General features: G+C 34.2%; 1 protein-coding gene across 1 annotated transcript in view; it reads left to right on the top strand.

The window, feature by feature from the left end:
* NAF1 (nuclear assembly factor 1 ribonucleoprotein) overlaps positions 1–12925 on the top strand; it is a 38813-nt gene that overhangs the window by 20032 nt on the left and 5856 nt on the right. Inside the window, exons 4-6 of the mRNA XM_036116575.2 lie at positions 1511–1593; positions 7620–7780; positions 11134–11185. Coding sequence (XP_035972468.2) covers positions 1511–1593; positions 7620–7780; positions 11134–11185 — 296 coding nt within the window. The remainder of the gene's footprint in view (positions 1–1510; positions 1594–7619; positions 7781–11133; positions 11186–12925) is intronic.

The raw sequence follows: 12925 nt of genomic DNA, 5'->3' as shown, positions 1-12925 counted from the left end.
GATTTGGACCAAATTACAAAAGAGAAAATAAAATAAGTATTAATACATGAAGCAAAAAATATGTGAGTTCAAATAAGAACCCCAGGAGAAAAAGAGGATTTGGCTTTGTACTCTGCAATTGTTCTACAAGTTATGCTGGCTTATTTTTCTTTCTCTCTAATTTAATTTGGAAAATACAAGAGGCTAGTTAAATATTATCCACCTAGGTAGAATTAGAGAGATTTCATGAATTTAAGGATCTTGTACTAGAAGATACTTTGACTATTGATAGCTTTGGAAATTTTTATCAATGTGTGGTACAAACTTAAGGTTGATTTGTATCCAGCTACCTGCAACTGCCACCTAGAATCATAATAAAAAAAAGAATGGGTTTTTTTAGTCTGTGGAAACACAGTCAGTAGTTGTGTTGTTAAAGGAAGAGCATTGGAACTAGGGATCTAGGTTATTCTAGGTTCTGGTGATGACTTGGTCTGGAATTGGCCATGTGATAATGTCACTCTCTTAAGTCCTGTTTTTTCATCTTTCTATAAAATGAGAGAATTGAATTAGGTGATCTTTTATTTTCATGTAATTTGATTCTTGGGAAGGGGATTAGGGAGGAGAAATGATTGAAAATGAATGCTGTTAGTACTCACTATCATTATTAATCCTTACTCATCATCTTTGTTCCAGAAACAGATCTAATTTAGAAAATGTTGACCTGTGATCTATTACTCCACATGTATGTTCAGAACTTAGAAGCAGTAACTGTTGTAATTAATTGGATACAGTTGAAATTTTTAAAATGAATTTTAATAACCTGAACTGACATTTCCAAGTGGACATGGCATTACCTGTGTAATGTGGCAAATATTCTTGGTTGTTGCTCTAATTTTCTAAGAGTCTGTTGTTTGTTTTCTCTCTTTGCTATGGTAGCTTGGTGTTTTAACATTTGTGGCCCATACAGGAATTGGAGATTATGATAGATGAGTGGGATAATGCTGTTGCATTTTGAGAGGGAGAATGATAACAATTACTGTGAGTTCTATCATCTTCATCTATTCAGAGGAAGATGCTTTTGGGAAGTCTTTAGCTTTTTCATAGATCAATAAGTACTCAGTGCTTTCTAGAAAAGAATTTCTAGAGTGAGGAAGAAGACTAATTTTTCCTAAAACAGGAGTTTTGTGACTAAATGTGATTATCGTTTTTTGGGTAAAAATTGCTTGGGAAAATGTACATGACTTAAATTTATTGACTTTTTAGTGGGTGATACAAATTTTCTGTGAGAATTTTACTTTAGTTTTTGTTTCTTAGAGTTGTAGCTTTTTGTATTAAATAAAAACATGTAGATTCTTTTTCCTTGTGCCACTTGATAATAAATAGACTGTTGTTTTAAGAGGAACAGTTACTGAGGTATATTATCTCACCTTAAATTTCATTTTAAATTATGTTGGAGTTAAAAATTCCCACTTAAATTTTACATTATCTTCTGATTAAATCTTGGAATAATCTCCTTTGTTTCATTTTTCAGTAATAATTGAATCTGTGACTAACCTACCTCCGGTTAATGAGGAAACTGTAATTTTTAAAAGCGATCGACAGGCAGCAGGAAAGGTTTGTAAAAAAAAATATATTCAAATCTTACAATTATTCTGTTTCTTTGTGGATTGGTTTTTCTGACTTTCCCTATCTGTCCTAAAGAGAATTTATTAATTTTAGTAGATGAGCAGTCTAGAGTTCTGAAGTGTTTATTCTTGATTTTTTTCAATACTTTGTGTCTGTTGGTATACAATTTTTTCCTGTTTGTCAGGTAACTTGTGAAGTAGAGGGTCTGTATTCATATCGAATATCTCCAGGTAACTCAAAGTTGAGTGCAGCAAACTTTCTACAGTGTAGTAGTTCTTAACCTTTTTTTGGTTTGTGAGTCCCTTTGAGTAGGGGCTTTCAAAACTTTTTAGACTTTGGCTTCCTCAGGTGGAATCTTTAGAGTGGAAAAAAGAAAAAGGGGAGAAAAGATTTCAGCAATAGCTACAAAGTGTCACTGTAAGCACATTCTGGGGAATTATGAGTATGTGTACTCACCAAAAAGTCAAGTTCCTTATAACATCTTTCGAATGGAACAGTTTGGCATGTCCATCTTTAATATGGAAGACTACACATTTTACCCAGTAAATAATGCAATTTTGAGCCATTGGCAGAGGATGTAAAACCTCTAAGATCAAAAATATAAATACCAACTGGGGCGCCTGGGTGGCTCAGTTGGTTAAGCATCTGCCTTTGGCTCGGGTCATGATCCCAGGGTCCTGGGATCGAGCGCCACGTCGGGCTCCCTGGTCTGCGGAGAGCCTGCTTCTCCCTCTCCCTCTGCCTGCCACTCTGCCTATCTGTGCTGTCTCTGTCTCTGTCAAATAAGTAAATAAAATCTTTAAAAAAAAAATTTATATAAGTACCAACCAAGTGTTCTTTTTTGGCTGTGGGGGAAGTTTAATTCACCTCAGCATTCTCCACTACAGAGTAGAGTGCTTTGTAAATTTTAAGTGCTAAGTAAATGTGTACTGTGTTGAAAACAAATAAAAATAAGAAACCAGCTGCTGTCTTTGGGGAAGTCACTTTTTGGGGTTTAGTTTTTCCTAGATAACTAATAGTTGACTTCCTTTTTGTTCTAGGAGATACAATTAATTTACATTTAATCAGAAAAAAAGCATATCTTTTTAATTATATTATTGGGTCATTCATATAATTTTCCCTTTTATGTGCTATTTCCTACTGTCCCGTTCTAACACAGATTAGAAAGAGGTCAGATTTTTATCAGGGTCCTGCCTATCTTGTACCACCTACGTACTTTTTTGGTTTTGTTTTTCTTTTTGTTTAGATTGACAGGCTAATTTACCAAAGAGAAATGAGTGACTTAGGATGGCAGAGCAATCAGTGACAGAATTAATTGGAGTCTAGAGCTAATATATTTTGGCAATTCTTGAGAAAGTTGGTGAGGGGAAGAAAGACTTTAATGCCTAAAGAATGGTGCTGTACTTTTTTCTCTTTCAGATACCTAAGCTCAGTCTTTTTGTTTCAAGTGAGTTCTGCTGGTGCCTTTGTAAGTGGTTAGAGATTGACTGGGGGGCTTAACCTCAGAGAAGGTTGAGAGAGAAAAGGGATGGGAAATGAGTCAATGACTGTGCCATGAGTAGCTCTCCATGCCCATTAGTATGTATACTACTTTAGGAGAAACCAGTATTCTGCTCTGGTACAAAGGCAAAGCATTTTTCGCTCTCCTCCGGAAAGTAGTAGAAGACGGGGGAGGGGAGAACAGGGAATGGAAACTTATTTCTTGGTTTTCTAACTCATTTGAAACTGATAATTTCCATGATTCCTTTTATTTATGATATTCATGACAGTTGTCTTTTTAAGTAGCTAGCTGAGACTATTTTAATTTCAAAATACCCAACACTTTGCTAATTAAAAACTTCTAAATTCACATTTCTTTTATCCCCCAATACAGCTGAACTTTTAGTTCTATAATTGTGACTAATGTTAATATTCAGCTCTTTTGTCATTTGACTTTGGAAGGAGTCAGATAAAAATTTAACATTTATGCCTCTAACTTTAGTTATGTGACATAAGTCTAGAGGAAAAAATTAAATCTACTTCTAAATTTTACATAGAGAGCTTTGTAAATTCAAGAAGTGACAAGCCTTTAAAAAATATTTCATTATACATCTAAGTGCCTTGACATGATTCCCCAAAGTAATGGTGCAGGGGTGGGGAGGGTTGGGACTATCAGTTAAACAAACCAGTGACCAGAAAATGAAATTGAATCTGTTTTAGATCTTACCTATATACTGATTTAGTTTTACCTTCAATGTCAAACCTTTGTACATCTTTTCTTTTCCCTCTGCTCTTCAACAATAATAATGAGCCACAGTGATACATATTTTGTGTATCTTTTTAAATTCATTGAAACTCCAAGCAAGTGGAATTATCCCCATTTATTCAAAAATCACAAAGTTTTAAGAAGGAACAAAGTTGAGTTTACAACCTAGTTAATATGTCTGATGCATTTCCCTCCACCTTCCTCCCCTTTACCCACTGATTTAAGGGAGGTAACCTTGGATTTGTGTTTCAGCCTTTTGCCCTTAAATCCTAATGATGATTACTCTTGATAAATGATGAATGAATTTTTATTTTGAATGTTTAGCTCTTTATCAGGGGATTTAAAAATTGACCAACCTGTGCAATTTATTATCCCTATATAACATGAATTACTTACTCGTTTTTCATTAGTTTTCAGTGTGTTTGTTAGAGTTGGGCCGGAATTTTTACTGATCTTTTTTAAAAAGAATATACTACAATCTTGGTTGGTAGTGTGTGTTGATTTTCTGAAATTCTGTATTATTTTGATACAGTGGTTTATTTTCTCCTCCCTCAGCAACTTGTGAAGTAATAGTAACACACAGTGATTAGTGTAAAGTGATTGATAAGAGGTAATTCTCAATGGCTGTAAGGGGTTTATTTCCCCCTTTCCCCTTTTGGTAGGTTAGCCAAAAAGTGACTCAGCTGGAACAACCATAAGGCCTTTGTTAATGGCATTCTTTGAAGGCTGTTCTCGGAGCAGAAGTATGCAGATCTTGGCTCTCCATTTGCACAGTCTTCACCATTATTCCTGGGCCTGGAGAGTCTTTGATCTGTTTCTCGTTACCTGTAGAAACTAGGATTACTTCGTCCCTCTTAGGCTAACCAATAAGTATATAATGTGTGTGTGTGGAGATGGGAGAGTGCAGCTTATTCTCTCTCTTGGAGTGCTCTCTGCGCGTGTCTAGCCAGCTGACTCAGGCTGGCCTCCAGCCGCTAGAACTTTGGCCATGCAGCATACAGAACACCTAAGCCTGGACTATGCTATGGAATGAGAATTTGGGGGAATGAATTTACTTCTCTGCTTGTCAGTTTTTTTCCGAACAGACCTTATACTGTATCTGTATAATGTGATAGTGGTGTGTGTTTGTGATCTCTCTGTGTGACAAGAATCCTTTGAGGTCTTTTAGCAGAAAGATACTGCTTTTGAATAAGAGATGGTAAGTATTATAAGCTAGAGCCAAGTGGAAAGACACTGAAAACTACCTTTCAAATGACAGGGCAAGTATAAAACATTAGTTGGATTAAATTTTTACGAGTATTTCTACGGGATATATACTGTTATTTAAAGTATAAGGAAAGCTTCTTGCCTACCTTAAAGTAAATACCTTAAGACATTATTATCCTGAGTTTTGTTTCTTACACTGTTGTCTCAGCCATATTCCTTCCTTTCCTTTTATCTGTAGTCAGGTAGTTTGGAACTTGCAGAATCCGCAAAGGCAGGTCTGAAGAGTGAGCCAGGATGCAAGGTTTAATGAAACTATGAGATGAAGTGGGCTGGCCTGACCCCTACTTTGTCTGAGGTTGCTCTTCAGAGTTTAGCTCTCAGGTATTAGCCGATCTAAAATCTATACTTTTTAGCTTATAGTAATTTAAAATATTGTTAAACCTTTTTTTCTGTAACTCTGGATTAGCTAAATTGCATATGTCAACTCAGTCAAGTGTTCCATGGCTATTCGAGGTAGGAGCATAAATACTTCTCAGTTTTGGTGTAAGACATGTATGGATTCCTTAAAGTAGCTTCCTGTTACCTGTTGTATGTGGAATTATTTTACTTAAAACCTTATAATGATTTTATCATTAGGTATAGCTTATTAACACTTGAGATCTTAAGAATAGTCAACCAAGTATGCTTTGATTTTATCAAGGCATTTCGAATGTCACTTACATTTTAGTTCAAACCAGTCTCTCTCTCTGTAAGCCTGAAGCTATTCAGGCATTTCTCTAGTGAAATCATTTCTCAGTTAGGAAATGGAATTATTTTGTCCAGGAAACCAATCATTGGGGAACAGCTTTATGTACCAGGTTGCTAACTGTGATTATTATATCTTTATGGGAAATTTTTCTAAACAAATTTTTTATCCCTGTCCAAACTTGAAGAATCAGATTTGTCACTATTTATCAAAGGAGTTTAAAAAAGAATTGTTTTAAGACTTTTTAAAAAGTGACAAGTAAGATAATCCATTACTTTATGTAATGTGAACCAGTAAGAGTTGTGTTGCGGTATATCCCTCTGTCCTTTGCAGTTCTAGTTGGAAGAGGTCTACAAGGTCTACTCTTTGTATCTAAATCCTTCAAAGCAAATTTGCTGTTTTCTTTTAAAATTAAAAAAAAAAAATTATGCTATTAGTGTTGCTTCAGAATATGTTGGCATTTTAATTGTATTGAATACTTCTAGTTGTTTTGGGGGTACGGGGTACTCATGCTTTCAGAATATTGGTACCCTGATAGGTGAACTGTTTTATGCCTCACTGAAAATTAATAAAAATCCTGAATAGTATACTTAACGAGAATAAAATGAGAATATTTACTATCAAAAATGAAGAACTGATAATGTACTAAAACAGGCATTTTCAGTACACTTGGTTTAAAATGGTCCAAGCTATTTGGAAAATTATCTAGTAATTTATATCCAGAGTTTTAATAATAATCATACTCTTGCCTCCAATGATTCCACCCCTTACAAATAGATTTTTGGGAAACCTGAAGTACAGAAATTTACATAAAAGCATGTTCATCAAGGCATCATTTATTATATATTGAACAAATTGGAAGCTCCCTAAATGTGCTTATTTATGAGACAAGTTAAATCGTGCCAGATCTATAAAGGAGTTATTGATATAGCTACTGAAATTATACTTACGAAGAATATTTATAACATGGAAAAACTTAATGCAACTTTAGTTTTTAAAAGGGAACAGTATACAAAACTATAATGTGGTCTCAGAAGAAAAGAATTAGAAGACTAGAAAAGTTGAACACTAACATTGGTCATGGTCTGGTTTCTATAGCATACATATATTTACTATCAGAAACATTTTTCAAAGAATTTAGGTATTTGAGAAGAGTTTGAAAACAAGAGGCTTCCTTTAATCATTCACAAAACATTTTCAGAAATAAAATGTGTCTGTACTAAAAGCAGTTCCTTTATATAAAAGTTAAAGGCTGTATAAGCTTCTTTGGTTTTTGAGAAATAAGCAACTTCAAGTTCAAATCTACTTTTCTAAGTTTTGAATTAGAAACAGTTGTGGTTTAATTTTATGAAAAATGTTAACTACTGTATGGAAACAGCAGAAATGATTAAATACCCACTAAAGCAGAAGCTTGCTTTTAAGTTTCGTGTTATAAGATTCCAAGTGACAGCATTTTATTTCTCAAAAGTTACCCATTGTGATTCTTCATACTTTACAACTTAAATGAGGAATGATAAAAAAAACTTCATAATTTGTATCTAATTCATACACCACCAAGATGATTTGAATTTAGCAATTAACAGATTTGCTACACTTGTTTTAAATTCTCATAAAAAGGAAATCTGGAATGAGTTGATGCATTTATAATCAAAATATGAAGACTTTGTGAGTATGCAAAAATGACTTAAATATAAATACAATTTTATTTTTCTGACATGACAAAATTACCTTGTTATAACAATTATCAGTTTTTTAAAAATTACTTTTTGAGTTATTATTTTGCATATTAAAGGTCCTTACGTTTCTTCTGTTTTATAGATATTTGAGATATTTGGACCTGTCGCACATCCATTTTATGTGTTACGGTTTAATTCTTCAGAGCACATTGAGAGTAAAGGTATTAAAATAAAGGATACTATGTATTTTGCTCCATCAATGAAAGACTTCACCCAGTACATATTCACAGAAAAACTTAAACAGTAAGTATGTTACTGACACATTAGTTGTTGTCTGCTTATTTAATTTATATTTTACGAATAATTTTCAGTGAAGGTAGTTTCTTGTTAAGAATATGTGTTCCAGGGCGCCTGGGTGGCTCAGTTGGTTAAGCGACTGCCTTCGGCTCAGGTCATGATCCTGGAGTCCCAGGATCGAGTCCCGCATCGGGCTCCCTGCTCGGCAGGGAGTCTGCTTCTCCCTCTGACCCTCCCTGCTCTCATGCTCTCTCTCTCATTCTCTCTCTCAAATAAATAAATAAAATCTTTAAATAAAAAAAAAAAAAAAAAGAATATGTGTTCCAAAGCATTCATTTATTTTCCTGATAACATCTCTGAAAGCTACAATTTGTTATCAGATTTTACAGGTAGAGATGATTTTTATCTTTTACCCAAAATGACATAATCAACTAGTAGGACTACATTTAGGCCATATAAAGTTTCTGAATTCTAATTCATATTTTTTTCCATGACATACCTTTTTTTTATAAACATGCTACTTCAGCATTAGTATTACCACTTGAAAAGAATTCTTTTCCATTTTAAATAGAATTATTCCTTGGATTGCATTATAGGCTTAACTGTTTAATAAAACTTGGTAATTCTCAAGAAAAAAAAATTAATAAATTTCTGGTTGCTTATAGATTGTAAATTTATAGAAGAGAGAACAAAAATATGCCTCTAAAAAGTTGTGTATCAAGTTGATAAACAGGGTCGATTTCTTTCTTTCTTTATTATTTTTTAAGTTTATATTTATTTTTTTGGGGGGGGAGGATGCATGTGCAGCACGCGTGCAACCAGGGAGAGGGGCAGAGGGAGAAGCAGACTCCCCACTGAGCAGGGAGCCCTATGTGGAGCTCGATCCCGGGACCATAGGATCATGACCTGAGCCGAAGACAGACGTTTAACCGACTGAGCCACCCAGGCGCCCCTAAATAGGGTTGATTTAACCAACAAACTACTGCTTTCCATTTTGTGGATGCTAAATGATGCCTGTAACATGTGGGTAGTAATATTTCTGCATGTTTATGCTACTCATTAATTGTGCATTTTCCATGTATTATTTGTGTTGCTAAGTGTTAGCTATAAAGCTGCTTTTATCAGTTGAACTTGTTATTATAATCATATAATTTATTTTTGGTAAATCAGTGGTACATGGTTCAAGTAGAATAGTTTTTTCAGGAAAAAAGTTGAATGCTTTGGAAAGATGTAATGAATATGAGCCACTAAAAATATTGTAAAATTAGTAGGAGTGGAAGAAACACTAAGAAAGATAGGGGGAAGGGTGGGGATCTAAAAAGATTTTGCACTCAGTTTGACACACAACTCCCTTTTAGGTCTAGCTGTCTTTTGATGGGAAACTTGAAGTGTAGTTGAAGCAGTAGGAATGTGGTTTTTGCAGAACAGAGAGGGGAACTTCAGTCAGTGAGTAGCCTTACTGCTACCTCAAAAGTACTAGTCCCCATTGCATGGTGTGAAATCTCTAAAGCACTTATATATTAAATCAAGTCTCTGAATTTCATTTATTATAATTCATTAAACTCATGCTTAAGAATCCACATAATTATCTGAGGAATATTTTGCCTAAGTTCTTCCGGTTGGTAAGGTTGATTTTTCTAAGTAACCGCTGAAAAGAAAGGTAAATTAAATAGAAAAATTGTGTTTTAAAATCATGCCTTAAATAGGTGGCATTTCATTCTGCTTTAAATATTAGGATGTTGCTGTGGATATGTGATTTTTCAGCTTTTAACAAATAAAAATGTTTTAGCTTAAAACAGATAAACTTGAAAAGCTTCTCTAAAGACATTTATTAAATAGATTTTAAACAAGAGAAGTCTGTGTTCTTGATTTGCAAGAATAAGAATTTTTTTCCTGGAAAGAAACAATAAACTAAATTGGGAAATTAGGCCCACCCAGCAGAAGCCCCATTTAACAAAGTTTTTTTTTATTCTAGACTGCAATTTGGTGTCTGCATGGGCACTCAGTAGAGTACTTTGCCTTTGAGGTAGAGAAGGTCACCTCCTCTCTAGTTTATCCACCTCTTGTAAGGCTATTTTAATTTTAGCTTCCCATGAACTTATTCTTGTTGAAAGTGCTTTTTGAAATGTTGCTTGATCTCTTCTTTAGTAGATTTTGATTTTCTGTGGTAAATGCGCTATTGGGGAACTTTCCCCATTTATGTCTTTAAACCCCATAGGCCGTGTGATGGCATATATGCAAAAAGGAGTACTGGAGCTATGTTAAATGCATAGGTGTAAACTGATCATTAACGAGTAAGCTTTTTTTTTTTTTAATGGTAGAAAAATCATTGATAATGCCCCATATACAGTGTCAAAAGTTCTGAATCAAAATTTTAGAGCAAACTTAATGATATTCCTATTCTGCCAGCCCACTGACATCTGTACATTGGTTTTTATGGATTGTGGTTTAATATATTAATGATTTTAATGAATTAAATCCTGAGAATCTCATTTGTCTTTGGGATCTAGTTTAAAGCAGTGAGGACAATGTCTACTCCTAATATTTTATAATATTTTAATGTAACTGAGTAACAAGATACTGTCAAACTTACAAAATCAAAAAGATTAAAGAGATAAAGGTGAGCTTTCAGAAATCATAGTCATACTTAATAATATATGTATTTTTGTTTGTTGTAGAGTATAAAACTTTCCACTAAAAGTAGTTAGTGCTTGTGATTATACTGTCTTTCAGACTCTTCAGAATTCTTTCTCCTTACCAAATGAGATAGCTTTTATTCCACCCTCTCTGCTTTGAGGAATACTGTTGGAATAAGCTTTGGTTACTCATGGAATATTGTTGATATTCCTCAGGTAAATAGAGGAAGAAGAATTTCATGTTGTTACCTCTACCATTAAACCTGTAAAATCTTAAGGGAATGCCTCCTGGTCATTTTTGTGTCCTTAGCACCTGAAACAGTGTGTCTGACCTATAGTTGGTGTAGAATAAGCATTTGTTGAGGTGAGCTTTATGAACTGAGCTCAGGTATCATGAAAGTATCGATCAAAGTCATAGCATCTAGAGATGCTTATGAACTGCAAAGCCACTTTCCTCTGCACACCATAGTCTTGGCTTCTCATTCTCATTCCCCCAGTCCTAATATTTTATGTGTCCAGATTTTGTGTTTTTCTTAGGAGCTTCCCACATCTTCTGAAACAAGGTGAAGAACATATACATGGTCGTTTATTTTTTGCTCTTATTTTCATGTATATTATAAAATTAAGGATTGAGCTCATGTCTTCTACTTATTTTCTATACTACTGAGTTATAAACACAGAATCTTAAGTACTTCATGTTTTCTTTTAACTTTCTCTTTCTAGGGATAGGGGATCGGATGCATCATGGAAGAATGATCAGGAACCACCACCAGAAGTAAGTATAAATCTCTTTACATAATATTTTAGGAAGTAAAGCAGGATTTAATTTTTTTAAGATTATTTATTTATTTATTTGAGAGAGTGTGCGCTCACAAGCAAGGGGGTGGGGGCAGAGGGAGAAGGAGAAGTGGGGCTCGATCCCAGGACCCTGAGATCATGAACTGAGCTGAAGCCATATGCTTAACTCACAGCCACCCAGGCACCTCAGAACTTAATTTTATAAATTCATCTTGACCTTAAGGAGGTCTTTTCATGGGGTGCCTGGGTGGCTCAGTCATTAAGCGTCTGCCTTCGGCTCAGGTCATGATCCCAGGGTCCTGGGATCGAGCCCCGCATAGGGCTCCTGCTTGGCGGGAAGCCTGCTTCTCCCTCTCCCACTCCCCCTGCTTGTGTTCCCTCTCTCGCTGTGTCTCTGCCAAATAAATAAATAAATAAAATCTTTAAAAAAAAAAAAAAAAAAAGGAGGTCTTTTCATGCTGCCTGGCAGTCATACTGCCATCTGTGGGAGCATGTACGCTCCCCTTCTCCCAGATGACTATTTTATACCCCTCAGTAAGAGTTTTTGATTGATCATTGCAGGAAAAAAAAAATATTTTCAGTCATATTTTAATAAGTACCAGTTTATTATTTTTCTTGTAATTTCCTATTTTTAAAAATCAATTTTGTTGACATCTGATAAAGGCAGAATTGTCATTATTTTAAAAAATTTTATTTTTTAATATATTAACCATATGGGACATGAATACATTTAATGGTGCCTATAATAAGCTGCCTTTCTTTTGGAGGTACAAAAATCATTAGAATCTACCTACCTCTCCAGTTTTTATAATGTAATTACATTCCTAAAAAGAGGATTCTTAATTTTCTTTCTTGAGTCCACGTCAGCAAGATTGTTTTTCCCTGTTTATTTATTTATTGATGTAGTGTTCCATGATTCATTGTTTGCGTATAACACCCAATGCTCCATTCAGTACGTGCCCTCCTTAATACCCATCACCAGGCTAACCCATCCCAGCAAGATTAATTTTATGTCTCAAGTAACTTGATGTACAGTTTTTCTAGAGATGTGGAATAGTCAGGAATAATCTGTAGGGTTATTTAACTTTCCATGGAGATTTTTTTTTTTTAAGTTATTAAAATATAAAAATTGCAGCAATAAGTGTATACATTTCTTGAAAATCGTATGAATATATACACTATAGGGGAAAATATAGTTATAAGTGAGAGTTTTTAAACATACTCAGGAATTCTGATGAAGTTTTATAGTATATAAATTTATTGGGTTTGTAGATTTAACTTTATTCATTTTAGATGTTCTCAAGCAGTGCTGAAGATTCATATTAATTTCTAATTTTGCTGAGGCATGAATCAGGTAACGCTGACTTACAGGTTCGCTTAACCAGTGAGTGATCCTAGTTTAGTATCCACAATGCCATGGGATTATGTTTTCTAATTTATGTTGTATATACATGTGATTTCTGTTAAGGCTCTGAAGGTTCCCTTAATGTTCTTAGTTATGTTTAGGTCATCTTCAGTAATTACTGAAGTTATATGTTTTTAAAGTATTTGAGAAAATTCATAAAGGTCTTAAAACATATTTCTTGTGAAATGAAAATATCCTAATACATCTCTGTTGTTTTAGACCTCAGCTTTGAAGTTGCTAATTATGGTAATGTTGTTTATAAAATATGTGTGATTAGGTTAATTTTAAAATTAAATCCCAGCATACTTCGTG

The sequence above is a fragment of the Halichoerus grypus genome, chromosome 3 (assembly GCF_964656455.1).
Source record: "Halichoerus grypus chromosome 3, mHalGry1.hap1.1, whole genome shotgun sequence".
NCBI lineage: Eukaryota > Metazoa > Chordata > Mammalia > Carnivora > Phocidae > Halichoerus > Halichoerus grypus.
The sequence above is the reverse complement of the archived record's forward strand: the minus strand, read 5'-3'. Positions and strand labels throughout refer to the sequence as shown.